This window comes from Lactuca serriola, chromosome 6 (assembly GCF_051521515.1).
Source record: "Lactuca serriola cultivar US96UC23 chromosome 6, Lser_US96UC23_V15, whole genome shotgun sequence".
NCBI classification, from domain to species: Eukaryota; Viridiplantae; Streptophyta; class Magnoliopsida; order Asterales; family Asteraceae; genus Lactuca; species Lactuca serriola.
Genome location: NC_136413.1, coordinates 55,990,075 through 56,015,768, shown reverse-complemented (window position 1 = coordinate 56,015,768; position 25,694 = coordinate 55,990,075). Strand labels below are relative to the sequence as shown.

Below are 25,694 nucleotides of genomic sequence, written 5' to 3'. Positions count from 1 at the left end.
GTATTGATCAAGAATTAATTTAGTGATCAAAAGAGACTAATTAAATTAACGGGGACTGATTATGTAAATTAGTGAGATATATATATATATATATATATATATATATATATATATATATATATATATATATATATATATATGGTTTGGGCTATTGATCCATGATGGGAAAAGTTTATGTAAGTGTCCATGAAGAGTTAGCCCACATGAGATATGGATCATAACCTAAGTGTATGGATTAAGGTTTACCCATGACTCTTGGATTCCTACACTATATATATGATACCCCTTAGCCTGAAATTGGTGACACTAGTAATCTTGGAGATACTATAGCCGAATTTTAGTACCTAGAACCTCTCTCAAAGTCTGAGGCATCACACTTGAGGTGTTAAGATCTTGAAAGGCCAAAACTACAAGCTAGAATAAAGAAGTATTCTTCTCACTTGATTTTATGATTTATATGTCAAAATTGTATGCTAGTTGTAGGCTTCATGTTTTGGAAATTTTACTGCATGTATAACTAGAGAAAACTTAGATCCAAAGCTATTAGGGTAGTATGTGCACCATAGGAGTGTTATAGTACACAAAACCCAAAAATAACGACATCCTATAAACAAGGATACATAACATAATCTAGTAGGCTGACATTTGTGCCTTCAACCCAGGACCCACGAGTACAGTGAGGAAAACTCACTTGAACTACTCATCAGAAGCTTAACAGCTACCTCAGCAACATAATAACCAACCAAAACTTCATAAAACCAAACCAAGACCAATCCTTAGTCAAATACTCAATTATACCCATGTTTGACTAAAAATCACACTGGTCAAAAAGTCAACGGTCACAGTCAACAAGGTCAATGGTCAGCTTAGTCAAAGTCAACGTCACGTCGTGACTATTCCTTGGTCACATCGTGAGAACGCAACAACAAACAATCATGATTCTACGCACTGTCGCATTGTGATACATCTTATGTCACGTCATGACTTCTAGTCAAAAGGCCAAAATCTTTATTAAGTGCTTAATCTCTTCAGAACAAGTCCCATAACCTCATATCTAGTTCCTAAATAGCTTCATAATGGATAAAGTTTCCAACTTTATCCATTAGGATGGTCCAAACAACCAAGATATAGTCTTTAATTCTTAAAGGGACCAAGAATGCATCTTTCTCAGCTAAATCCAATAAGTCCAAGTCTCTAACCTTCATATCTGAATCAACATGATGTTTAAGTCGATATAGAAACTTACGTTCTTGAATGTGTGACTTGTAAAAGAATAAAAGCACAACATCAGAATCTGTATGGAGACTTGGAACCTTTACCGACACCTATGGGTAAGTGGGATGACATTATCATGGATTTCATAACCAAGATGCCAAGGATGAAAAAGGGTCACAACATGATTTGGGTTATAAATTGACAAAGAGTGCGCATTTCATAGCTATGGAGAAGTTGGCAGAAATTTACGTGAAGAAGATTGTCAAATTTCATGGTGTACCCTTACCAATCGTGTCAGACAGAGACGGTCCATTTACTTCCAGGTTCTGGAAGAGTCTATAAAAAGAAATGGGCACGAAATTGTGTTTAGGCACTGCCTATCTTCCGCAAACAGACAGAAAACATGAGAGAACTATCCAAAATTTTGAGGATATGTTGTGGGCATGTGCTTTAGAGTTTACTGGTAGTTGGGATGATCACCTACCATTAGCATAATTCGCCTACAACAATAGTTATCACTCAAGCATCAAGATGTGTCCTTATGAAGCATTGTATGGAAGGAAGTGTCGTACACCATCTTATTAGTTAGAAGCAGGAGAGAAAAACTTTTCAGGTCCTAAGATGGTCCAACAGACCATTGATAAAGTGAAAATCATCCGAGAGAGAATGCTAGCTCCTCAAAGTCGTTAGAAGAGCAATGCAGATACGAAGTGACGACCTGTAACGTTTGAGGTCGGTGATCAAGTGTTACTTAAAGTATCTCCATGGAAGGGACTTATCAGATTCATAAAACATGGGAAGTTAAGTCCTCAATTTATTGGTCCATTCAAAGTACTTCAAAAGATTGGGAAAAAAGCTTACAAGCTTGAATTGTCACATGAACTGGAAGGTATCTACAACACCTTTCATGTTTTCTATTTGAGGACGTGCTTGGAGAGGAACCTCATATGATCCCACTTTCTAAATTAAGAATTGATGAGGATAAACGGTTGGTAGAAGATCTTGAAGGAATCGATGACTGCAAAAGGAAGAAATTACGACATAAGATGATTGACTTAGTGTTGGTGCGATGGAAACATTTGGCGGGACCAAACCCCACCTGGGAGACAGAGAGCGATATGAAGAGTCGTTATCCACATATTTTTATTGATGAGTGATTCCAAGACGGAATCATCCTAAGGGGCAGATAACTGTAACATCCGCATTTTTCGATAAGCATAGTTATGAATCTATGTGTATGTCGTTCGACGATTGAAACTTTCTATGAATAAATAAAAGTAAATTATTCATATATATATATATATATATATATATATATATATATATATATATATGTGTGTGTGTGTGTGTGTGTGTGTGTATGTGTGTTTATGTGAATTTTATAGATATTAGGTGTACATGATATCTATGTAAAAACCTACGTCTAAACTTAATAAATAAATGTTAAAATATAAATTTAAAATAAAAGATTATTTAGGATAAACAATCTAAACAAAATTCTTAGTATTCGAAAAAGTGAACAAGTAATTTTGCAGTTGGCAATGGTGGAATACAGACATAAATATAACGGGGTTGATTTTCCCTACGAACATGCTTAAGATTTTTTAAAAGATGTCATGTATTTTTAAATTATGTATTTTGTTATTTTTAGCTTTAATAAGGTTATGGTACTTCTAAATTATGTTTTTCTATCTTTTTAATATGTAACAAATATTAGGGCAATAATATTTTGTTAGTCACTACAAATCGATTATAAACATAATTAATTGCAATTACATATGCAATAAAACAACCATCAATAGGTATGATATTTCTCATTCAGATGGAGGGGGAAGATGGTGCACATTTTGTGTTTAGTAAGTAGTTCGAAACACATCAGTCCGGTAATATATCTAAACCATATCGGCTAATTCAGTGATGTCTGAATAACGTGGTGCCACAATAGCATGACCGCGCGCTATACCCAAATCGTGTTATTTCCCACATGAACATGTATGTCTGTTCAGATCTACAAGAGAAGTTGTTTTAAAATCAAAAACTCGAAAAAAGTCGGACAAGAATAGAGATGGGATCTCAGGCGGGATTTTTGTTGCTTTCCACCGAACAGACTTTTGCATTCTCCTCTGAAGCGTCATCTATGCATATGGGGTGAGTATGATACTCAAACTCCCTGAAAAGTAAATATTATCATTTACGGTTATTGTACAAGTAAAAAATAATTAAATATTTTACGATATTTTACCTCCCATGAAACTGTGGTCAACAAAATCATGTTGAATGTACTCATAAATTGCCTCAGTAAGCATTATTATCGATACATTGTGTTGATTAACCGATAACACCAACATAAATTATGGAATATCAATGTTCATTACATTCCAACGGATTTTAGGGAAATAGGGTCTTGCCCATTGCGCATGTCCGATGTTGGAAAGCACTTCACGTGCAGCATGGGGGAGCTGACTGAATGTTTGTTGAAAATCAGACGTTGTATATGATTTTCATGGAGGGAAGAACAAATGTCTGAATTGTCTGTTTCCACCAATTCTTGTTTGCAAATACATGAACATACTCATACAACAATACCCATGATAGAATCAAGGTAAACATGACATATGCAAAAACTAATGATATCGTCCATATTGGTTATAAATGATACTTCAATACCCTCTTTGAGAGTTTCCTTTAACCTCATTAGGAACCCAGGTACAAGAGTCGACATTATTTGTCACGCCCATACCAAATGCTATAGGGAGGGTATAGTTGTTCTCGTCCATAGCAACCGCTACGAACATTGTCTTTAGGTGGTCCCCTCTTAGACGGACGCTACCTATATAGATGACATGCAGCAAGCAACCTATGAATGCATGGAGTTGTATTTTTTTGGAAATACAAAACAATTAGTTTAGCTGTAGAAACGTTATCAATTTTAAAGAATCAATAAAAATATGGAAAAAGATATATCACACATCCAAGAGCCACAAAACAGACTTGGAAACGATCCATCATATCAGTTTTGATGTTCATGTAAGTATGTGGGCTGGTTTGCCTAAGGTTGTGTAGGTAAACAGACATGTTGGTAAAGCTTTCTTCATGTTTCACTCTCTGAGAAACTCATCTTGAAGCAGTTATAAAAGATAATTACATATGATCTGAAGTAAGCATCTAATTACATGTGGTAACATTTATATATAGGGGAGGAAAATTGATTTTTTTTAATCCGGAATAACTGTCCGGAACGTGTCCGTGATTCCGTATTGTCACTTCAAACTACGAACTTAACAATCGTACATAGATTTGTGTTTCGGACAATTGTACTCCGGAATGTAAGTCTAGAATGTACAGAAATTCTTATTTCAAACCAAAGCTCCGTAATAAATACCTCGACTCCGGAATGCTCTATTCCGGAGAAAATAGTCATTTTACTAATAAAAAATTAAGTTGGTTATTATTATTAAAATACCCGTTTATATGGGTAAGATTACTCAATTTCCCTTTTAGTTGTATGGTTATAGAACTTTTAGTTAGTTGTTAAAATTTGGTTATGGATTGTACCGATGATAGAGTCGCTAGGGCCTTTATATTTTGCCTTTATATTTTGGAATATTTGGTTAAACATTTTCTCTTTATATTTTGGAATATTTGGTTAAACATTTTGTTTTCTTTTTATATAATTATGATATCATTTTTTTTCAACCCAAACAAGGCAACAACAAACAATGTTACAACTGTTTTCTATACATTCCATAAACACCAAATAACTTGTAAAAATATTTATTTGTCAAATCCGTATCCTTGAACTTTAAATGATTTCCAGTATCAAAAGCAAGGCTTTCAACGTAAAACTAAAATGGTCAAATCCAAAATATCACTGAACCCACAAAATCTTAATGTCTTAACAAAAATATGGTTTTTACCATGATCATTCTTGAAAGGAGACATACAAGAACAATGGAGTGACTAATATAATAATAATGTTGAGAAACACAGCCTATAAAATCTTTGAAACAAAATTAAAAAAAAAGTTACAAAGATCATAAACAATGTGACTACAAACTAAATCAAACACATCGGAATTCAAGATGCCATTTCATCAGCCACCGGAGTTGGAATCAAGACTGCATCGGATTTTTCAATTCCAGGTGGGTCCACATCCATTTGATCAGAAGCAGCTGGATTGTTGTTGTTCCCTGGTTGTTCTTCATCCATGGGTTGTGAGCCTGAATCTTGAGCCACTTGATTTGTCATTGGTGGTTCAGTGGCGGTTTGATCCGGCAACGGTTGTGGTGAGTTTGTGTTTCCGGTGGTGGTGGTGGTGGGAGGTTGAAGATTTGTGGTGGTGGTGGTGGTTTTGTATTCAGATAAAAGATCCATGAACTCGTTAAGCAACCGTTGAACTTTTCGATTTGATGCCATTGCTGGAAGAATATCTTCTCTGAGAAGTTTATGTTTCTTCATTCCCTGTAAAATATATAGAGATTTAAGTTTTTAAATAATCTATAAAAAAAATTTAATGTAATTAGTATAAAATCAAAAAGGGGATAAAAAAAACCAACAAGAACACAAGGATCCCATGATGAATTTGTTGCAGATTCTGCCATTCCTGTTGGAGGTCCAAGAAAATTCTCACACACTTCACGTAGTCGTGACTCATCAGCTTCTCTAATAAGTCAAAAAATTAAAAAATGAAAAAACTCAGGGACCAAAAATGTAACTTCCTTCATAATCTAAATAACAAGAAAAGATAAGAAAAAGAACCTAGCAAGAAAGCGTATATACGAAAGGAGACACTGTCGATACTCATTTGGAGACTTTAAGGATAACGCAGACGCCAACTGAGATTCCAAGTGAGCGCGTGTCTGCACTCCATCGTCTGTCACTCTGCAAAGCAAAATGACGTAAATGCCCTCGAATAGGGACCAAATATGTAAATTATGAAATTTGAAGGGATTGAATTTGAACCTGCTCCAGCCAGGCTTTCTGGCTAAAAACTTTCTGACATCGACTTGCAAAGCTGCCAATTCACCGTTTTGGGGGAACCCTAAATTGAATGAACTTGCAAAATTGGAAGCAGGGAAGCAATCGTCCGCAACACGTAGCCAACACATGAGGTTCATGTCGAACATGAACGCGTGGCGCGTTGCTAGAGTGACAAGTGGCGATCCAGATTTTGAAAGCTTTGCGGATATCACTTTAACTGTGCCTGAACAAAAAAAATTAAAAAAAAATGCATAATTTATAAAGTTAGAAACGAGAAAATCTAGGGAGAAAAAGGATATGTGTGATATGATGGTATGATGGAATGGAATCACAGAGGAATGGAATGAACAAAGTAATGGAATGGAATCAGAAACATGTTGATAAATAAAGAAAAAATACATTAGTAGAAATAATTATGTATCACTAATTACATGTGTCAACATATTTTCTGTCATTTGAAATAGGGAAATATCCGATAAAGTCTCAATATTATTTTGGGTCAGTTCACAGTTTAATTCCAACATTTTATTTTTTGAAAAAAAAAAGTCCCAATTATCTTTAGTTTATATGATAATTATGTCATTTTCTGTTGAAAATAATAAGGATTGTTTTGTTAATTCGGGCAAAATATAAAATAATCGGGGCTTTCTGTTCAAGAAATAAGAGTTGTGATTATACTCTATGTATTTCAATTAGTCAAAAAAAAAAAGTTTATCAATCACGTAAGAAAAAATGTTTCACAAAAATAAAAAAATCAAGCACCATGAAATTTTAGAAAAGAATTATAAATAGGGTATGTTTCGGAAATTACAACAAACAATTTAATTGAATTTCTGAAATTTTTTGCAGCATTATTATTATTAAAAATTATATAAATAGAAGTAATTTATAACTATAGTACAAAAGAAATGAAAAATAAAAATAAAAAAGTACGGAATGCTCCATTCCATTCCGATGTGGCAAACAAACATGGATTTTTTTGCTTTTTCATTCCACTATAATGGTGGATTCCATTCCCTCTTTGATTACTGCATACCAAACACTACATAAGTTTTTTCATGTTTGACTTTAAATGTTTACCCGTTGACTTTGGGTCAGAAGCCATAAGTGAGGTCAATGAATCATGAAGGATACATTTTCGATTAAAAAGATCCCACACATATAATGCCCCTTTTCTTGTAACAAGCAACAACTTCCAAGATTCATCACAATCAATGAACACGGGTGTGGACCCCATCATCATAGTTGGCATAGATCTTCTCCCACATTTTGTGTAAACCTTTTCAAGATTTTTAACGTTAAACACAACTACTACTAATCATACAAAAATAAACATTTTTTCAATTTAACCATCATTTTGTCCACCTAAATCACAAATTTTCAATTTGTGACCATTATTCTTTCACCATAAAAAAGATGATGTTGCATTTTTTTCAAATTGACCAATTTGACCTCGGATCAAGATCCCAAGTCAAAATGGTTAATTTAGAAAAAGTTTGAAACTTTCATGGCTTTAATTGGAAAAAATACAAGTATTAATGGTTAAACCACAAAACCACACAAAATATAGTGGTTTTTATGTAATTTGCTCAAGAAAAATATTCAAAATATATTTTGTTAATGAAAAATTATTTAAAAAAAACTAACCTGAAGAGAACCATCTTCACAACCAACAGCCCAAAAATTTGCATTTCCCGCCAAAACCGTGACATTCCCAGAAATTCGATCAGACCAAATCATTTGACCATTTTTCGTGCAAGAAATTTCTGTTTCTTTCATAGTAAATGACGTTCCTACCCCTACAAGGTCATTTGGTGCATGTTCTTTAGGTCGAGCTTCCAAACAAACATGTGGTGACTCACCTCCCTCTTTACTAAACACCCTTATCGAAATACCTTTCAAAGATCCCAACTTTTTCACACCTCCAATTTGTTCAACACTAATATTCCCATCTTTATCATTTAAAGGTGACACCTTTTCAATCACAAGACTCTCACTAACAGTAGCACGTGCAGCCACACCAGATCGCTCCCTCACATCAACGGGTCCCACTCCCACTCCCACTCCCACCATTGCTCTTTTACTAGGAGGCCCCTCTCGAAACCCTGAGTCATGTATAAGTACACCATTATTTTCGGTTGACTTTGTGGAGAAGTCAACCGTTTGAGGGATGTTTTCTGGGACTCTAACAGCTTCCGGAATGATCCGTTTCCTTCCATCGGGTCGCCTGTATTCTCTTTGCTTCACTGGGCTTGAAACTCGGGGAGAAGGTTTAATGGTGGATGAAGAAATATTGATATTGATGTTGTTGGTGTTTGTGTTTGTGGTTGTGTTGGTGTTAGTGTTATCAAGTTCATGTAAAGATTCGGATGCTTTTGATGGAATTATTGGAGAAGATGATGATTTGATGGTGGAGGTGTTGTGGTTTGTGGTGGCTCCGGTGACCTTTTTGGAGGCGGCTTCGAGGAGTAATTGGGCGGGAGATTCTGCTAAATTTGATTGGCGGATGATGACATCACCATATCGGCTTTTTTTCAATTCTTCTAATTCGATTTCAGTCAACCTATGACCCAGTTCTTTGACCTCAAAGTGAAAAGTAGCAACTGTTCCATCTAAAGAACATGCAAATAGGGAATATCCATCTGGGCTCCTGAAAAAAGAAATGAACAAAAAAAAATTATGGGTTTGTTTGATATGATGGAATGGAATGAATTTCAAGTCCATTATGTGTATACTATATGAATTTCAAGTAAAGAAAGATAATTATCATTTACAAAAATTTGTTTGGAGAGATAAAATATTAATACCATGAAACTTTGAAATAGAATTATAATACAAAATAATTTCGGTTATTTGAAAACAAACAATCTCATTAAAGACCTTGTATTTTTTGTTTTTTTTCCGGATTAAACCTCAACTTTATTGTTGGCCTGAAAAAAACCTTGTATTTTTTCATTTTTTCCGAAAAAGCCCTCGACTTTGTTTTTCTTTCCCAAAAAAAAAAAAAAAACCTCAACCTTCTAAATGCTTTGAAATAAACCCTCAACTTTTTTAGTTTTTCTGGAAAAATCCCTCGCATTTTACAATTTTTTGTAAAAAAATGACTAAAAGGGCCAAATCGAAAAAAAATTAAACATTTCAAGGTCCTTTTCAGGCAAAAAAATAAATTTGAGGTTTAATCCGGACAAAACACAAAATATAAGGTCTTTTATGAAATTAACCCAAAAAAAAAAACTAATTTAATTGGAATTTGGAAATCTTTTCAAGAACTCTAGTGTTATTGAAGATTATATAAATAAAAGTAATTTGCGATTTTAATGTATTATTTCATTCCACCATGGAATAAGAAAAAAATAAAATAAAATAAACATCCCTCCCTCATGGAAGGAAAAACATCTAAGGAGAAGGAGGAGGAATCGCATTCTATGGGAATGCTTGATTCCATTCTTTCTTTGATTACTTCATACCAAACACTACGTATACCAAAATAAAGAAAAAACATAAATTTGTGTTTTAAATGTGAGTAAATAATGTGATTTACCAAGATAAATCCACAACACTTTGAGAAAAGAAGTGTTTGGCAACGAATAAAGGGCGAGCACTTGCAGTAGTCCACACAGTAATGGTTCGATCTTGACTTCCTATTGCAATAACATTATACGGTTGTGATTCTTTTCCATTATTTTTTGAAAAACCATTAGCCCATCCACCTGAAGTAGCTTTTCCATCAAGGGTATTTGTTGGATTTCTTTTAAACATAGAGTGATTAAACTTCACCACAATAATAGGGGCGTTGTGTCCTAAAAAGTCAAAGGTTGCAGTCCACTCTCCCCTCTCTAGAACAGGTGCCGAATGCCTTGGTTTTTGAAAACCGTGTGTTGTTGTTATGAAATGACCACAAGGAGACCACCCTAGTCGCCTGAAGAAAGTGGATCCAAGCTACCAAAAGAAAGTATACAGGCAATAAAGCATAAAGCAGGTAAACAGACAATAAAGCATAAAGCAGGTAAACAGACAATAAAGCATATAGGCAATAAAGCATAAAGCAAGTAAACAAACACAATAAAGCACATAAAGCAGGTAAAAAGGCACAAAGCAAGTATACAGGCAATAAAGCATAAAGTAAGTAAACAGACAATAAAGCAATAAAGCAGGTAAACAGACAATAAAGCATAAAGCATTACACAATAAAGCATAAAGAAGGTAAAAAGACAATAAAGCACAAAGCAAGTATACAGGCAATAAAGCATAAACCAGGTAAACAAACAATAAAGCATAAAGCAGGTAAACAGGCAATAACGGAATAAAGCATAAAGCATAAAGCAGGAAGTAAAAATAAGGGCATCCACAATGCATTGAACTCTATAGTCCATAGAGTTCAATGGATTGTCACATCAACATTCTATATTCCATACAACTCTATCAATTTTTTCCTACAATGCATTGAACTCTACAAAGTTCAATGGAACATATTTAAATATTTATTTAAGAATCATAAAACTTTCCTTTTCCCATTGAAGGGTTCAATGATCATTGAATGCCAAATTGCCAGTGAGGTGGCTTGTTAGTTTCCACCTCATTCAACTCTCTAATTGAACTCTACATTGTAGATGCTCTAAGGCTAAAAGAGAAAAGGGGAATAAAAGAAGATACCAAATACGGGAAAACAATATGCAAGTAAATGATGTACAAAAGGCACAATCATATAAGAAAGAAACTAGGACCTAATGACCTATACTAAGGGAAACAATCTCATTTATTTGAATTTTGAAATTTGAAATACATACCGATTTTGACCAATGTCCATCTGTTCTATGTGCAAGACTCCAATCAGATGTTCGCCAAATAATTACAGTTTTGTCATCCGATTGACTTGCTATAAATGAGCCAATGGGATCCCAAGTTACCCCTTTAACAAGACTAGAGTGACCCCTTAAAACAGCTGTGCAAATCCCATTGGTCACATCCCATATATGAATAGTGTTATCCAAACTCCCACTGGCTAAAGTTGAATCATCTGGTGACCAATTTAGATCCACCTACTCTAAGCACAATAAAGAAAACCTCCATGATTAGAAAAATGTTAAACAGATCAATTTAAGATGATACAATCAGTTAATTACCACATCTGCAGTATGTCCTCTTAAAGTGGAGGCGATTTTCCAGTTTTCAACATCAGGTGCCTCACCACTACCAAATTCAGTGGTTCCAGAACCAGGTTTTCTTTCATGTATTTGAATTACTTGATCATCTGAACCTGATGCAATGTATCTTCCATGTTTGGCCCATCTAACACAATTCACAGATCCAAAATGATCACGAAGTGTAGCAAGAAGTTCTAACTTTGATTTATCTGGATCCAAGTGCAGGATTTTGGCAACGTATTTCATGTTCCAAATCCTTACCTACATGATGATTGATGAAGAAAGGTCATGGCCATGCATATAAGTGGCATAGAAAGTGATGAGAATCTTCCTAACACAAACCACTTAATATGTAAATTCATCCTACGATTTCATTAGAATTATGATTGAAATCCACAAAGACCAGAGTAATTGGCAAATTCTTGCACTAGAGCTATATTCAGGCACAAATTAGGATATTCATATGTAAAGACATCTTATAGCATTATGTCCTATAATTATCCCATGTATTTGGTTCTCTATGGACATATAGAGCAAAAGATGGATGCCTTCAAGTGTGTTTCATTGATTTAGGGATCAGAAGTTTCGAAATTTATCATGTAATTGAAGACAAGCCTGTGAGTAAGAGTGGAACTGATATAACTTATGTTGACAACGTGAAATGATGTTACTATAGGTCAATCAACTCTTACAACTTCATACAACTGTGATTTCTCTTCGAACCCTAGCAAACATCCAAAAATACGCTCTTTTTCATAGAGTAACAGTAAGAAAACAAGAAATTGAAAGCGCATTTGTTACTGATACCTTGTGATCACCACCGCCAGTGGCAAATCTAAGCCCTCCAGGCTGTATATCAATTGAGAAGATTTGCATGCCTTCATGTTTAACCCAATTTGGTTTTTCTGCAATCATCTTCAGATATATGTTGATCTTCAAGCGAAACCGAAATGAGCTTGATTAACAAAGGAAAGCAGTATCATAATACGATATCTCTACAAAAGTTCCATCAAGAAGAAAAGCCCAGAAAGAACCCTTGTCAGAATTGGAAAATTAGAGAAAATGGAATAAACCCCTTTTTCGAAATTTTGGTGCCCTTTTTCCTTGACAAAAACCCTAGAGTTTTGGGTGTTTGCGAGCTTTATGTTCTTTAAACGGTCATAAGCCGATGGTACGCGATGAGTCGATGAGGACTCTACTGTCGCAAATATACACGATGAATTTCAAATCCCTCTACTTTTCATTGATCTACATATTTCATCCCTCAAAAGAAAAAATGTTTGCATTTCTTAATCTTTGAAATTTTTGTCTTAGTTTGAATTTTTTTTTTTAATTACAAAGCACATGCATTTGAAGTTAAGCTGATTTAATTATCATCGTACAACGAGTGAGATGGAAAACGAGCAACTAGCTGCATCGCTAAACTTTTTTGTATGGTAAAACTAATTCTTTTAAAAACTGCATCTATAGATCTAGAAGATATAACATTGTTATGTATGATCCGATGTGCTCTATTAAGAAGTTTCACCGTATCCGGCGCGAGGAAACCAAACGTATCAAATGCAAATGGCATGAACACGTGTTGATTTTCCATGCACGATTTCTCATGTTTGGTGACTTTGCATGTAGCAACTTTTAAAACAGTCTGTCCGGCCGTGAAATCCCCAGCACACATGCGTGTTTCCCTCTGACCCATCCAAAAATCAAAATTTCAGTCGGTCTAAGGGTTGACCTTCCTTCTGTCGGGTCTGTCAAGAAATTCACAGGTGTCTCTTTCTTGGCGAAAATTTCGGTACGCTTAAATATGTCAAACAAAAAATCCCTAACCATATCCTGCTTGTATTTGAACCTCGATATTTCTTTACAGTGAACCGCATGCTCTCCAAAAGATTCCAAACATGCCTTGCAACACACCGAACATATCTCGTCAGCTGGGAATATTGGAATCATGAGTCGATATTTGAGGATAGTACATTAAAACTACTAAGGTCAATATCTGGAAGCTTGTTGTGAAGAGAAGACAATGCACAATCATAATCAGAATCCATACCATATTTGTCGCTATCCCGTAAGATGTGGTCTTGCAATACCCAAGATTGGGCCCTTAAGGCAACCAAATCATATGAGGTAGCCTCTATTGTCGGGTATAAACCTAAACCACCAAACCTGATGGGTAAGGAAGCAATCCCCCATTGTACGTCGCCAAAGAAAGGGTCACCACAAACCACAATGTCCTCACATCTTCACGGAGAATTCAATTTCACCGAGTCCATGTCGGAGACAGCGGGGCAGTCGTTACACCATTTGTGTTGGTCGCTACTTATGTGATAAGGAATTTCGCTACCTTAGGATAGTTAGAGTTACTGCCACTGTTTACCAGGGCTTCCATTCAAAGATTATAACACTTCTCCTTCCGACTTTCCAGTATCGGGCAGGTGTCAGATCTCTATACATCGTGTTACCACTTAGCAGAGTCATGTGTTTTTAATAAACAGTCGCTACCCCCTGGTATGTGTCGCTTTCCTAATCAATCGGCCCGTGCAACCCATTGCCAAAGAATATTGTCGTCGCCTCCATGTGAACGGGTTGGCATGCCTCAGCCCAAAGAAAAACTTAGCAATACCTATACAAGACTGAAGCAGAAGGAGCTCACCCTGGGGGTTAGACAATTATGGAAGAAGGCGTATCAAATTCATAGCCTTCTCGGCTCTCTTTACGGCTAAGTTGCTAATGAAACTAGCATCTCTACTAACAGCTCCCCCAAGAAGTTTCACCCTAAAAGGTGGCCTCCTGATGTCAGGCGGGAATAGCTCTTCACGTAGCTTCCTACTATCACATAAGGGCCAAAAGAGCTCGGTTTTCTTGATATTCAGCTGAAGGCCCAATTTTGGGTCACTCACCGTAATGATATCCAACGTTTTGGGCACCTCATCCGAATCTCCAATAAGTGTGTCATCATCAAGGTACCATGCATGGAGAAAAAGCTTTCAATTGTCTCTAATATTAAGCAAGAGCGGGTGCAACACAAGGATATATAAGGACACATCAATCTGACCTTATGAAGTAATGTGGATCTGTCGACAAGGTTAAAGGCATTAGAGAAGTCCACGATAAGCATGGAAAGAGATCCATCGTCATGGCGCTCACTCAACACCCTATTGGCGCTATGTAATACGGCCTCAGCACCACCCGACAACCCAACCCCGAACTGAAAATCATTGAGATACTTGGCCATTTCTGTACCAGCGCCTTTCATATCCAACTTAGAAACCAAACGGCTCCATATAGTGTCTACCGTAATAAGTCGTATTCCCTTGTCAGGTTTTAAGAGCGACGTGAGAGGTGCAAAGGCAACAAATTTTGCCAAACTTGAAGGCATATTCCCTCTAGCCATAGATTAACCTCATATGTAATAGCACATATGAGTCTTTGGCTATAGCAAAACCTTATCCACAAAGAGCATCCAAAATGTGTTGAGCTCTTAACCCATCTCTCCTATACGAGGTACCGTTAGGGAAGGATTTAATTCCCCCAAGACACTATTAACATCCATTATAAGGGGAGATTCTGAAAATATGGTGTTGGGCATGGAAGTTGGTGGCTTGTATGGATGTTTATCCTCTAATGTCTTCGTGGTATCACCCCCAAATGGATCAACCCCCTAAGAACATAAAACTTTCGCTATCGTTGTAAAATGTCCATCAATAACCTTACGAAGACATTGATGGGTTTTGAGCAAAACATCATTCCTATGGTGTACATGCAAACCCTAATAGCTTTTGGATCTAGTTTGTCTAATGAACATGCAATTTAATATCCAAAGCTATAAACCCTAGATCTAGCATACAATTAATCATATTAACATAAGATTGGGGTTTAGATCTTACCTTGATTGTTATGTAGCAATAACAATCTCAAATCCTCCTTGTAATGGATTTAGAAAGCTTAGGGTGTGTTTGGTTGGATAGAATGGAATGACAAAGGAATGGAATTGACTAAGTAATGGAATGGATGCGGTAATGGAATGGTTCATTACCTTTCCATGGTCATGTTTGGTTACTTGATGGAATGGAGAGACTCATTCATCCATGTTGTTTGGTATGTACAAAAAAGAGAAAGTAATGGAATAAAAATAATTTACAATGACAAAAATACCCTTACAACACAAAATTCATAGAATTCAATAAAATTCAACATTATCTATTTGGAAATTATAGTTTCTATTCTAAATGGTTGATATAAATAAGAACTTTTATTTATAATAACAAAAACTTTATCTCATAAAAACATATCAAAGTCTAACCAACACTAACAAACTAAAATTATCATAATTTTCATAACTTAAAAAACTGCAATATCATAAAAAACCATATAAATAACGTCAAACATCATCTTCAAGCAAGTCCTTTACCCATTCAAATTTGTCTTCGTCCTCAACGGTAAAGAAGATTACCATCAACTCATCATTCTTTGAAAGCATACGAACTGCCTTGTTACAATCACAGACAGTTAAACCAACAACTTTTTTCATCTTAGAATTAAGTTTTTTACGTAGGTCTTCACTATCTCTCTCGATCCCAAAAACCGCATTGAAGGTACTTGTTGCATTATCAATCTTTGAACCAATTATATCTGCCGAATCTTTCAAGCTGTTCATCAAAGGATCCCAACTATTTCTTCTTTTTCTCTTTCGTTGTGTACTCGAATCTTCTTTAGAATGAGCATATGTAGGACTATTCACAGGAGCATCAACATCTATATCATCTAACCCATCTCCAGTTCCTTGCATGTAAATTTCAGGCTCCTGTTGTTCGTTATTTATCTCAGATATAACATCCGCTGCTATTTGAGCATCTCTTCCATTAGCACAATCCTTTCCAAATACAAGACATAGGTCCCAATAATGAGGAAACTTTTTGCCTCTCCATTTTGCAGCATTCTTATGTACCTAAAAATAATCCAAAAATAAATAAATAATACATTATGCTAAAAATACTTTAAAAAAATAATTTTAGATCATTCAATTAAAAACGTTACCTGAGCATATGCTTGCCAAACAGATTAAGGAGCTTCAAGCATCTTATTTTCATAATCCCATCCAAAACCACTTGTGTTGTTCCATGACATCATATCATGCACAGTAGACCAATCGCTCTTCAAAGTTTTTATGCGTGATTCAATATGTGGTTTTGCTTTTATTCCCGAATTGGGAAGTGAGACTGCAAGTCGTGTTTCCACCGCACCAAAGAACCCAGGCTTAAAACCATTGTCAGATTTAAAGTGAGAACCTGCATTGAGTATATCAACCATAGCTTCAACAAGTTTCTCGTATTCTTTATCATTCCACTTCCTTTTATTTTTTCCTGGGCCCCTATCACCATGAATTTGTGACTCCATACCTTGACAATTAAAAAAAAAGATACATAAAGAACTATAGAAACATTAACTAAATATATAACAAGTCACTAACAAACACAACATAACTGAAAACATAATATTACTAAAATTCCATAAAAATGTATCACAATGTACTTAATGCAACAATAAGAAACCAATTATGCCTAGATCTCCAAGAATTAAACATTGAGTTAACCAAGTTTTCTCTAAAAGTTGTCCATTCATTCGATGTTCCAATTGTTGTTATGTGCTCGAATTGTGATCTAAGATTTGTATCCTCCTCATCATTGTTTGTGTCAATAATGTCATCATCGTCAAGTGGATCATATGGCAATTCCTTTCGTATAAAGTTATGTAGAAGGCAACAAGCAAGGATAATTTTATTTTGTGTCCGAATGGGATAAAATGATGGACTTCTGAGTATAGCCCATCTTTTTTTTAATACCCAAAAGCAACGTTCTATGACATTCCTTGCAGCCGAGTGCTTCATGTTAAAATATTCCTCTGCCTTTTCTGGACAATGACCATTCAACCAAGTATTCAAATGATATCTTTGACCTCTGAATGGTGCGAGGAATCCTTCTCCATTCGTGTACCCGGCATCAACAAGATAATAGTTGCCTTTACTAACTTGTAACCCATTTTCTCGAAGCATTGCACTACGTAGTATTCTACCATCTGCAACAGATCCTTCCCAGCCTGGTAATACATAAATGAATTGCATATCAGGAGTGCAAGCAGCAAGTACATTCATTGTAATCTCTCCTTTTCGATTTCTGTATCTAGGTTTGTCTGCCTCTGGTACATGTACACTTATGTGTGTCCCATCTATTGCTCCTAAACATCCCTATAGCCAAAATTAAATATGTATGAGAATTAGAATACTAACCTAGAATAATCTATATACACTCGAGTCTAGCAAATCACATACCTTGAACCATTTCCATCTTTCATCAATTGAAGTTTCTGATATAGGCTCGGGCTTCTTAAACAATTCTTTTTCCAACCGAATAACAGCATTGAGTACATTATTGAAATGTTTACTAATTGTCTCTCCTGATCTACGAAGCTGAAACTTCGCCACACGATTTTTTTCACATGGTGAGCCAAAACATACAAAAATATCGCCACTTGTTCGTCAATTTGGAGATACCTAGAGGCCTTTAACTTGCCATCAATCTCAAGCATACGAAAAAGCTTAACAAATGTTACCCTATTCATTCTTAATTGTTGTGTACAAGTCTCATCACTTTCGTACACCAATCGTTGCATATACTGTTTTCTCTCTGGGTATAACATCTTGTAGCGAGGTCTAGTTGGACACATAAATATATATACGGCAATAATAATACTCACTAGTTGAAAATACCAATTTACCAAACTGATTATCTCAATCCACAATGTACTAAATGCAGCAAGTTTCTTTGTTCTTTTTTGTCTATTCATCTTAAGGTGAGCCATAACTGCAATAGTATTAAATTTTTGTAAAATAATGAAATATTGAAAGCATATAAAATTTATTAATGGTTTATGCACATTGGACGTTCTAAATTTTCTAATTTACTAATAATTGGACCAATAGACCATTACATTTGTATTTTGATTTTTGATTTAAAACTAACCATTGTGATGTATATTAGTTGCAGTGAAAGTAGATGGGGTACTTCCTAAATCTACTGTATATTAAAAGGAATAGTATTTAATCAATGGGCCTTTTATAACAAAGCAAATAGATGGAATGTTTAGGAGCAATATATGTGCACTTAGGTGGGGGAAGGGCCTACAATGATTTATGCTTAACAAGCACAATATTAAACGTCCTGTTAGGTTTGGTTTGCTTAGCTTTTCTTGGTCAATTACCACACACTCCTTCAACTAAACATTTACGACTACTTTTCAACAAAGTTGAAAGTCTCCATTCACATAGAACATAATTGGTATGTTAAATTTTTTGCAATTACTTACAAAATCAAAATATTTATTAACGAAAACAAAACATAATCCAGATATCATAACTTTGTTTGCCGGTAATGACCACCTTGCCATTTCCACCGATCAATTCTATCAATTTCCGGTAGTCGGCAATGAAACCGGCTTCCCTGAATTTGATATTGCAACAAAGCTAACCTGATGAGTAGGCCCTTCCCCACCAAGATGGGATGTTTGACTAGGCTCCTAAACCAACGGAACTACCAATTTTAATGGGTATAAATTTTGTTCGCTCAATACTAGTATTATTCACATGCAATTAGTTATTCTTTCATGGATTTATGTTTCAAATTATTCAATTTTGTATTTTGTTGGGTATCTTCCATTGATATGTGCTTACGAAGATAGTCTCCACTGACGTTCTTGAATAAAGGGATGAAACAACATTCTAGCGTTTAGAAAGATTCTTGCTAATCCTATATCCCGTTAAATTTAAATCTGCAGGCATATAAACAACATATGTTCACCCCTATTTTACAAAATTCAAGTTTTCTTATCAGATTTATACAGCATACAAACAATAATTTACAGCTTTGATTATATGATATCATTGGCACTTAGAAAGAAGAACACGCAATGAATAGAACACATTCAAAAATTAGATAAACAAAAATAAAGGCAGAGAGATGCTAACCTTCACAAATGACGATTCTTGATGAGTATAACTTCAGATCAACTTGAACGAAATCTTAAAAAGGGGATTACTAGTACTAAGAATGGTCGAATGAAGCCCTATATAGAGACGATCTACTGCCATACGTGGCTAATTTTATGCGATTTTGGAGATTGTGGTTGCTAATTTGTTTCCGATTTGAAGGGAAATCAATTGATATCTAGCTGATTTTTCTGTGTTCATGATAGATACCAGGGGAAAAATGGGAAGATGTGTATTGGCGCTTGAATGGAATGAAAAAAAAAATCAGGGGTACCCCCTTGAATGAAAACACCGTGTTCAGGGGGAATGAGATTCCCTTTTGAATGAATATATCCTTTCCTTACTCCAACCAAACACACGTCTTGCCATTTCATTTGAATGCTTTATTCCTTTCCTTCCTTAATTACCCCTTACCAAATGTGCCCTTAGAATCACAAGTGTCACTCCTCTAATGGCTCACAAACACCATGAGCAAGAGGATGAAAAATGATAAGAGAGGAGGCACCCAAAAATGTGTAGAAACCCTAAGGAATCAGTTGGCCACGTTTTTGGTGCCCTAGGGATCCTTAAATAGTGAGGCTATTAGGGTTATCTAACAAGGAAACTCTAATTTGACTACTTAGGCCCTAAGCAACCCGTGGACTCCCTCCTTAGACGCCTTGGACGATTTCTAATGGTTTTCCCCTTAGAATTCGTCCACTCCATCCTCTATGGAGTCCATTAGCCTAATATTCAACTATCACACAATTGACAGTTCTAGTCCCTTTTATTTAATTAATGTCTTTTAGCCACAAAATTATTTTTTATTAATTATTGACTAATATTAATTAAACAATTTGATTTCTCCTTTAATATATTATTCTCATAATATATTAATAAATCATAATTAATCCCCTCTCTCCATAATTCATCCTATCACGTTGCTTTGGTGAAAGCAACCCAAAAGGACCATGCACAATCGGGTCAAGTACATACCAAAATAGTTATGGACTTAGACACTAATCCAACAGACATTGTCTAACATTGGTGTTGCCCAGTGTTCTTTCCTCCTGAATTTACTCTTTATTTATGCCTTGTTGCTCCAATCTTGGATTGTTAACTAAGTTTTTAACTAGCTTGGCGATACCGTCTTCAGTCCCCTCCAAGTAGCTAATGTGCTAAGGATATTATGATGTTGCAAAGACTTCATATTGCTAGACCTACTTTCTCGCCTATTATTGGGTATGAACACTTTAAGAGTACACCTAGGAAGAATTAACAAAGCAACCTACGCTTCAACGACCATAACAAAATGACCATCTGATTTTCCAAAAATACGTCATGATATATAGGCACATCCCAATAGAGGGGAGAAGTTGGGTGATGGCCTAGGGCCTTTGTCACACCCCCAAACCGAAACGGCAGAAACGTAAAGCATAAACAAATCAGTCTTTTCTGGCCATGAAAATGGGGATGTCACAGTTGGTATCTATGTGTTCTTGATATCTATGCTGGATAAATGATTTTAAACATGTTTTTATTTAAACTTTATACGTATTTTATACATATAAGTTACAATGGGTAAAGATGGTTAGATACATAGTTTGTATACAACAAAAGTTCGGGGGTGGAGGACGTCATGTACAGTATCACAACAATTGCATCATAGTAATCAAAGTAAACACAACCATTACATTGAATATATAAGGTAATTACATATGTTTGATACATAGTTTGTATACAGCAAAAGTATAACAAAAGAGTAAAAGACGTGACTCTGTATGCTCCGTCTTCTCAAAAGCTCGTGGGAGTACCTATCTACTGATTCCCTGAGAATACAAGCGATTTTGAAAGTGTATCAACATTTAAGTTTGTGAGTTCATAAGAATGTTTTTGTAATGAAAACCTGCCATTGAATTTGTAAAAATGTTTGTGTGTTTCTCAAGAAAATCCAATATTTTCTAAAATGTATGTTTGTTGTCGTATTCTGTAGTAGTATATGAAAATGTTAGTTTGTACGCCTGGTTACCACCAGCTGTATTGTATAGCGTTGTTTTGTATGAAAAACCCTTGTATGAAAATCCTGGCTACCACCAGTATGTATAGTATGTTCTATATGAAAACCCTGGTTACCACCAGTATGTATAGTAGTTTTTTTTACTTAAAATAAAACTAATGAATAATGAAATCCCGTAAACCAATGGTTAGTTTATATTGTTGTGAGTTTGGTATAACCATGCTTGATATGACCTCTGTGACATTCTTCAGGCGTCGGAATGGTATGATATTTGACACTCCAGGCATGCCTGCCTAACTGTAGCTAGCAATTTAGGTGTAGGATTATCAGTCCCGGATAGATCTATTCACAAATCTCACGCTCTCCATCCAGGAGACTCTGGTTAGACTGTGGTAGGATTTAGTCCGCACCCCTAAGGTTACAATTGAAGTAGTGCCTCACAACCCTGTATTAACTAGTTTACGTGTAGTGTTGTAGTGTTCTCTTGTACTTGAAACGATATGTATACTTGTAGAGTAAAAATAATTATACTTAAATAATTATTTAGTGTTGTACTCTTGTGTTCAGCAAATAGTATCGTATGCCATAAACTACATATATCATAGTTTATATATTTGTTAATGTATAAGCTCTAGAATTGATAAAACTGCGTGTTAAATCCCAAACTATACCTATTATAGTTTGCATGTATGTTATGTATTCGATTCACGTATTGTTCTGAAAACTTTACAATTATGGTTGTAAGTTGAAAACTTCCCTTATGCTCAACATGTTACAAAAGGGATAAAATATCTAAATATTTTATAAAAATGTAGTGATCTATTGGTTGTATCAATTGCATAAGTTTTTAATTCTACTGAAATCCTTTGTATAAGAACACAAAATTTTCCATGCGTTTGGCCTATATCCCCCCTTAAAAACGTTAAAAATAGTAAAAGCGTAGGGGTATGAATCCACAGTTGATTATGTGCACGTGCTTGACAACAAAACCGAAAAGATGACCCTCGAGTTGGAGTACGCGGAATTAACGGTATCCTAACGATAATTAACACAATAATTGTATTTTAATTAGCGAAACCATTAATTATAGTGATAGAAAACACTTGTTTTTTGGTTAGGAATGTTATCGAGACTTGTTTTGTCACAACTGACAATTTAGCTAGGAAACTCTATGCTCATGTAAACGCTATCTATGATAACACAAATTCAATCAAGGTTCACCCAGTAAAGTTCAAAACTCTATACAAAACATTTCAGAAAGTCAATTGGGAGTTGAGAACCCTAAAAATCTCGGTTCAAGTTCACTATGGACTAGGATTTCCTTTGTAACACCCAAAGTTTTGAAGGCCAAGAAAGGAAAGAAAACTCTAACTTTAAGGGGAGACTCGGCGGGTCCAAGGAGGAACTCAGCGAGTCCGAGCGGGATTCAGGTCGAGGAGTAAGTGACCGACTCGTCGAGTCGGACAAGGGGACTCGGCGAGTCTGGTCTGTGCGAGGAAAACCCTAAATTCGGGACTTGGAGCCTATTTAAACGTCTCATTCTCTCCCCTAGGGTTCCTTTACTGCCTCTTTCACACAGAACATCGAACCCTAAGCCCCATTGTTTCCCATTCAAGCTTCCAATCCATTTTTAAGTGATTTGAAGGAAGAAGAAAGAGGGGAATCATTGAAGCTTCAAGGATTGGCCTTAGATCTGAAGATTGTGGAAACTTTCTGAGTTATTGAAGGTATTAAGTCGTTTCCCTCCTTTAGATTTATTATGGTTGTGAGTTTTGGGGGCTTTTACCCATGATTAGCTACCCCTTTTGAGTTAGAAGCCAGATCTGAAGTTGCTACTTCAGATCTAAGCATATTATGGTCTTGAGAAGCATAAAGTATTTGCCCTTGAGTTGATTATGGAGCCTCTTTGCCTTAAACCCTAGTTTATGGTGTATTTTGCCTAGATCTCCTTCCTTACACGTAAAGTTTGCAACTTTACGTGAGGAATAGACTTGGGAAGGGTAGATCTACAGTTTGGAGTTCATGCATGACTCAAAAGTCCTCTGCATGTATGGAGATCTGAATGGACTCGGCGAGTCCTTTGAGTGGACTCGGCGAGTAGCATGAAGATTTGGAGGAACTCGACGAGTGGGATGAACAGCTCGTCGAGTTAGATGAAGTTGGGCAGGAACTCGGCGAGTTGGATGAACAACTCGGCGAGTCTGTTGAAGGTTGTCTTGGATTCGGCGAACCTGTTCTTGGACTCGGCGAGTCAGGTCATGAAACCCCAAACCCTTCGAGTTGAGACTCGAATCAGTGAGTCGAATGGAGACTCGGTGAGTTGGACAGGTCAGGACTCGGAAATTGGTAGACTCGGCGAGTCGTGGACTGACTCGGCGAGTCGAGTCGCGAATAGAAGGACTCTAAACATATGAACTCGGCGAGTCAATAGGGTGACTCGGCGAGTAGGGTTGACCTGGAAGGTTGACTTTGACCAGGACTTTGACTTTGACCATAGTTGACTTGGTTGTCTTTCGGGGGTCAGTTAGACTCAATGTTGCATTGATATTGGTAGCTCGGGGAGCGAGTGGAGCAGGAGTTAAGAGAGTTGTTGGGCAGCAGCTAGTGGGTTCATCAGCCAGTTCAGCCAGTGCAGGTGAGTTTCCCTTTGTATGAATGGGTCTACGGCCACAATTCCGGCCCATGTAGTTATGAGTAGAAGACCCGGGGGTTAGCCCTAGGCACAGTATGCTAGTATGATATTCGGGACGAGGTCCAATGATAGAGGGCGGGTGCCCAAGGAATGGTTTATGTGATAGTTTATACTTGTTGTCTGTGTGATACTTGTATGTGCCTGGTAGGGAGGTGAGTGTGGGCGAGGTCCCGTATCTCACCAATAGCATAGTGTGGATGGTGTTCCACATCTCAGTAGCAACAGATTAGGGGCGAGGCCCAAGTTAGGGAAGGAGTGAGGGTGGGCTGGGCCCGTACCTCACCATCAGCAGGAGTATGGACGAGGTTCCATGACTCATCAGTAGCAGGACAAGGGCGGGGCCCAGAGATAGGCGAGGCCTTAGGAAAAGATCCGTTAGTATGTGTTTAGCTTATGTGATGTGATATGTTTATGTGCTATTATATGTTAGTGGGTGAGGTCCTGTGACAGGCGAGGCCTAAGTGAAACAGATCTATATCCAAGCGGGGCTCGAAGCCAGGTGTAGCACCCAAAGTTTTGAAGGCCAAGAAAGGAAAGAAAACCCTAATTTTAGGGGCAACTCGGCGAGTCCAAGGAGGAACTCGGCGAGTCCGAGTGGGATCCGGGCCGAGGAGTAAGTGACCGACTCGGCGAGTTTGGTCTATGCGTGGAAAACCCTAAATTCGGGACTTGGAGCCTATATAAACGTCTTAATCTTCTTCCTAGGGTTCCTTACTGCCTCTTTAGCCCTGGATACCAAACCCTAGCCGTCATATCCATTGATTGATACCAAACCCTAGCCGGCAGTGGAGCTTCAGCAGCTGGCCATAGAATTCCTAGACATGAGACAGACGACAGAGTCGGTGGCGGAGATTACCGCCAAGTTTCGGGAGAGGGCCCTATTAGTTCCTCAGTATGCAGGGGATGATGAGATGCAGAGGACCCGCTATCATGACATGTTGAGAGCGGAGATTCGGGAGCATGTCAGCTTCTCGGCATGCCCGACCCTGGACTCTATGATTGCCAGAGCTAGGGAAAGGGAGATCGATTTGGAGCACATTGCGAAGAGGAAGTCAGATCAGACATTCACTTTGGAGGGTCCCGGGAAGAGACCCAAGACTTCAGATCAGCGATTAGTGGGTCGGCAGGGCCAAAGTCAGTGCAGCACGTGCGGGAAACTGCACGAGGGAGTGTGTCGTTCCAGGGGTTCCGGCTGCTACAAGTGTGGCAGTGATGGTCACGTCAGCAGGGACTGCCCACGGGGGGCAAGCCCATTATGTTTTCACTGCAATCAGGTGGGCCACAAGAGGACCGACTGCCGACGATGAGGGGAGGAGCAGGGAGTGCGCCTGCCCCAACGACTATGAGGATTACGGATGGGCGAGAGGGTAGTGTCATGCAGTGATAGATGCGGAAGATCTGGATTATAGAAAGGAATGTTGCAGGTACGTATCTATGGCTATTTTCATTCCTATGTGAATTAGGGAAGTTTTTACCTTGGACTCAGGCGATTTTATGTATGATTTGTCTCTCTGCTTGTATTTGGATTGTATTTTGGAATTGTCATATGCCAATTGCATACTAGGAGCTATTAGTAGCTAGCGTAGGTCATCTCTCACTTCGGGTTCGAGGTGTCCAGTATCATCT

At 36.9% G+C, this 25,694-nt stretch overlaps 1 protein-coding gene and 2 pseudogenes across 1 annotated transcript; all 3 read right to left on the bottom strand.

Annotated features, from left to right (window-relative positions):
• Positions 1–5,083: 5,083 nt before the first annotated feature.
• On the bottom strand, positions 5,084–12,494 carry HIRA (histone chaperone HIRA-like protein). Its single transcript, XM_079006397.1, has 10 exons — positions 12,147–12,494; positions 11,319–11,600; positions 10,983–11,234; positions 9,737–10,134; positions 7,843–8,845; positions 7,276–7,474; positions 6,178–6,418; positions 5,974–6,096; positions 5,772–5,877; positions 5,084–5,676 (listed from the first exon to the last, which is right to left on the bottom strand). Exons 1-10 carry the CDS (start codon positions 12,252–12,254, stop codon positions 5,293–5,295), a joined length of 3,096 nt encoding a protein of 1,031 aa, XP_078862523.1. The 5' UTR covers positions 12,255–12,494; the 3' UTR covers positions 5,084–5,292.
• A 3,150-nt stretch (positions 12,495–15,644) lies between these two features.
• On the bottom strand, positions 15,645–16,736 carry LOC145059113 (uncharacterized; annotated as a pseudogene).
• A 124-nt stretch (positions 16,737–16,860) lies between these two features.
• LOC145059775 (protein ANTAGONIST OF LIKE HETEROCHROMATIN PROTEIN 1-like) lies at positions 16,861–18,197 on the bottom strand (annotated as a pseudogene).
• Positions 18,198–25,694: the final 7,497 nt, after the last annotated feature.